The sequence below is a fragment of the Triticum aestivum genome, chromosome 5D (genome assembly GCF_018294505.1).
Source record: "Triticum aestivum cultivar Chinese Spring chromosome 5D, IWGSC CS RefSeq v2.1, whole genome shotgun sequence".
Taxonomy (NCBI): Eukaryota; Viridiplantae; Streptophyta; class Magnoliopsida; order Poales; family Poaceae; genus Triticum; species Triticum aestivum.
In genome coordinates, this window is record NC_057808.1 from 445,117,895 (window position 1) to 445,121,198 (window position 3,304).

At 44.5% G+C, this 3,304-nt stretch overlaps 1 protein-coding gene across 1 annotated transcript; it reads left to right on the forward strand.

Annotated features, from left to right (window-relative positions):
- Nucleotides 1-397: 397 nt before the first annotated feature.
- Nucleotides 398-2,237, forward strand: LOC123120874 (anaphase-promoting complex subunit 10-like). Its single transcript, XM_044540852.1, has 6 exons — nucleotides 398-570; nucleotides 686-746; nucleotides 850-942; nucleotides 1,399-1,469; nucleotides 1,961-2,018; nucleotides 2,172-2,237. Exons 1-6 carry the CDS (start codon nucleotides 398-400, stop codon nucleotides 2,235-2,237), a joined length of 522 nt encoding a protein of 173 aa, XP_044396787.1.
- Nucleotides 2,238-3,304: the final 1,067 nt, after the last annotated feature.

Below are 3,304 nucleotides of genomic sequence, written 5' to 3' on the forward strand. Positions count from 1 at the left end.
AAACTACTAATGGCGCACTTTTCCACCGTGCGCCATTACTAGTTTTAACTAGTAATGGCGCACCGGTAAAAGATGTGCCATTGCTATCTATACGTATGGCGCACCCCTACCAGTGCGCCATTGCTATCACCCCTTATCCCCTCCCTTTAGTCACGTTCTCTCCCCTCCCCTTCCTCGTGACACACCCACCCACCTCCCTCCACTTCGATCTAGATCGGGAAGCCCCGGCCGCCCGCCTCTTCCTCTCCCTCCAGACCACGGCGAGCCCCCTTCCCCCTCCCTCACACCACACCCCACGCGCACGCGCACGCGGCAGAGAGAGAGAGAGAGAGAGAGATCGGAGGGGATCGCGCGCCGAGGTGGTAAGTAGATCGGCCGGAGAGGAGGGAGAAGGAAGATGATACTCGCCGTGCTCTTCGCCAACTCCGAAGGCAACATCCGCATCGAGAAGATGATACCCTCCTACTCCCAACCACTCACACCACATCGAGAGGCCTGGAGCGTCAGCTCCTGCAAGCCCCGCAACGGCGTCGCCTCCCTCCGCGACGACAGCCTCGACACCTACTGGCAGCCAGCGCCCTACCCGTCCTCGTCGTCTCCCCCCGTCAAAATCTCTCCTCTTTCTGTCTCGCGGAATCACGGGCTGAGCCGAGCCGCCGTCGGTGGTGGATTTTATTTTTGTCAGGTCGGACGGCGCGCAGCCGCACCTGGTCAACATCCAGTTCCAGAAGAAGGTGCAGCTGCAGGTGAGCACCATGAGTAGCTGCTGCTTCCGTTACATTTTTGTCTAAATGGCGTTTGATCCTTTTTCTCTTCTGAATTAATCTGTTGCTGGATTGGGGGCTTCAGCTTGTTGTGCTGTACGTGGATTTCAAGCTGGACGAGAGCTACACGCCCAGCAAGATCTCCATCCGGGCCGGCGACGGCTTCCACAATCTCAAGGTGGTAACTCCCTCCACCGCGATACATCGTCGTTTCAACAATGTTCAGGGGCTTCTGATCTGTGCTCGATGGTCAGAGGACTTAGCAAATGTTGTTGCTTGAGGATGGCATTTGATGTCTGGCCCTTTCAGTTCTGATTTCTACCCCTGGTCTTCATCTTGTACCAAACTGGTGGCCTGGTCTGTGCATTCGGGTTTCTAGACCTGGGGGCTGCTGCATGTTCTCATTGTTATAGTTATGGATTACACTACCTTATTGTCAACATCATATTGTGACGTATCATAGGATTACCTTATTGAAATATTGATTGGGAAACTTGGTCTCTTTCCTGCAATTCCTCTGCATTGCGCCTGCTTGTCCAGTGAACACTGAACCCATCCTTGAAAATTCAAATTTACAGTGATAATATTGTCTTTGATCTGAAATAATGGGCCACTATATTTACCATGCTTCCAGGAAATTAAAATGGTGGACCTTTTGAAGCCAGTAGGATGGGTTCATATATCATTATCTGGCACTGATCCCCGGTATGGATTTTGTAACTTAAACCCTGTGATGCCTTTGTTTTCCTTCCTCTAGCATTGAAACTTTAGAATGTAGCTCACCTTACCATCTGATGGCATACTATGCATCTATGTTTACAACTCCCGTAATAATTAAATTCCATTTCAACATGTTGGATGGCACTAGTTTTCAGCACACTGCCTGTGCAGGCCACTGCTTGCATAAATTTCATGGTTTACTATGTTACTATTGTTGTTTTGCTAGTAGCTGAATTTTCCTTAGATTTTGATAAACTTAGATACTATATCAAAGTGCAAGAATATCTGACGCTGCAGCTAATTCATTTCAGTCTTATAATAACCCACTAGCTTTCAGTTTGACATATAATTTGCCCACTACAAAAATGTGAGGAATTCAGAACTAATTTAAGAATGATATTGTTTGGATCGAACTGCTTATTTTTACTGCCTTTGCAGACAGTGTCATAATTCTCTTTCTTGCTATATTTGTGCAGAGAAACATTCATTCATACATTTATGCTCCAAATTGAATTCATGAATTGTGTGAGTCGAGTAAATATTCGACAGGAACAGTGTAGTGTTAGTAATGGCATCCAATGCTTACTACCGAGTTAGAGTTTGAATATAAAAACTAGTACTGTAGATGTTTACGTGCAAATCACATACATTATCTGCTGGCTAACCTGATTTAACTAGTTAATTCAGTATGGCCACGACCGTAAGTTGGATACTGTACATGCAGCCACCCAGCCATCTATTAGCATTCTGTAATACGACTATATATAGTAGTAGTAAATCATTTCTAGTGTTTGCCTGCGTAAGACAAAAGGCCAAATGCAAGCAAAAGAAAAATCGGACAGGAAGAGTGTACCGTTGATACCCTGGTTTATTTGTTGATTGACCCGTAGTCAGATTGCCTAGCTAATAGATGCTGACATGCGAATCACATAAAGTGCTGATCGATACCTGACCGCAGTCAGAGTTGACGTAGAGGACTTGGATGTTTACAAGCAAATCACATACTGTATGACAATAATGTACTGATGACCCTAATTTGAATCGTGTGAGTGGAGTAATGCATAGCCTGCACCAGAGATTGAGCTGTGGTGTTACTCCAGACCAAAGTAAGCAGCACACTGTACTTTCGGAACAACCTCTTTGCTGGCGGTTTATGTACTATGAATTATGAGAGCAGGTTCCTTAGTATTTTACCTTCTTACAGACATGGTTTGCTTTGACAGTATTTTAGTGGATGGATGCCACCCGTACGCAGAGGATCTGTGGAAAACCATAAAGATAAACAAGCTAACATTTGACAGCGTGAAGTTATGCGACCGTTGCAAGGTAAAATTCCCAGATCTGGTGCTGCGGTTGAGTATGCTTGCTACTATCCTATCTTGAAACTTAATTTCTGCAGTCATTTTCTGAAAAGAAACATGATACTAACAGATAGCAAATTGCTTGCTTCTTTTCTTTCCATCCTTTCCATAGCTACATAAGCAACAGGCTAAAGTCTCGGGGTGTGAAAAATCCTCCTTTGCTGCATATTTAACATACTTACAGTTACTTGAGTGCAAGTGAGTAACTGATATATCAGTTGGGTTAGTGCTGGCCTCCTGAGGTAAATCTTCATGACATTGAGGACTAACACAGGGCATGCAAGTAACAACGGGTGAATAATGGGGACAGTTCTTATAAAGCTGATACTTATGAACTTGTTCATTAGTTTCATATAAACTTTACACCATCATAATTCAGTAGTGTGATGTGCAAACTAAAGATTCACAAGGCAGTATAAATAGGAGTATATACTCAAAATTCATTTCCATTATAATCTT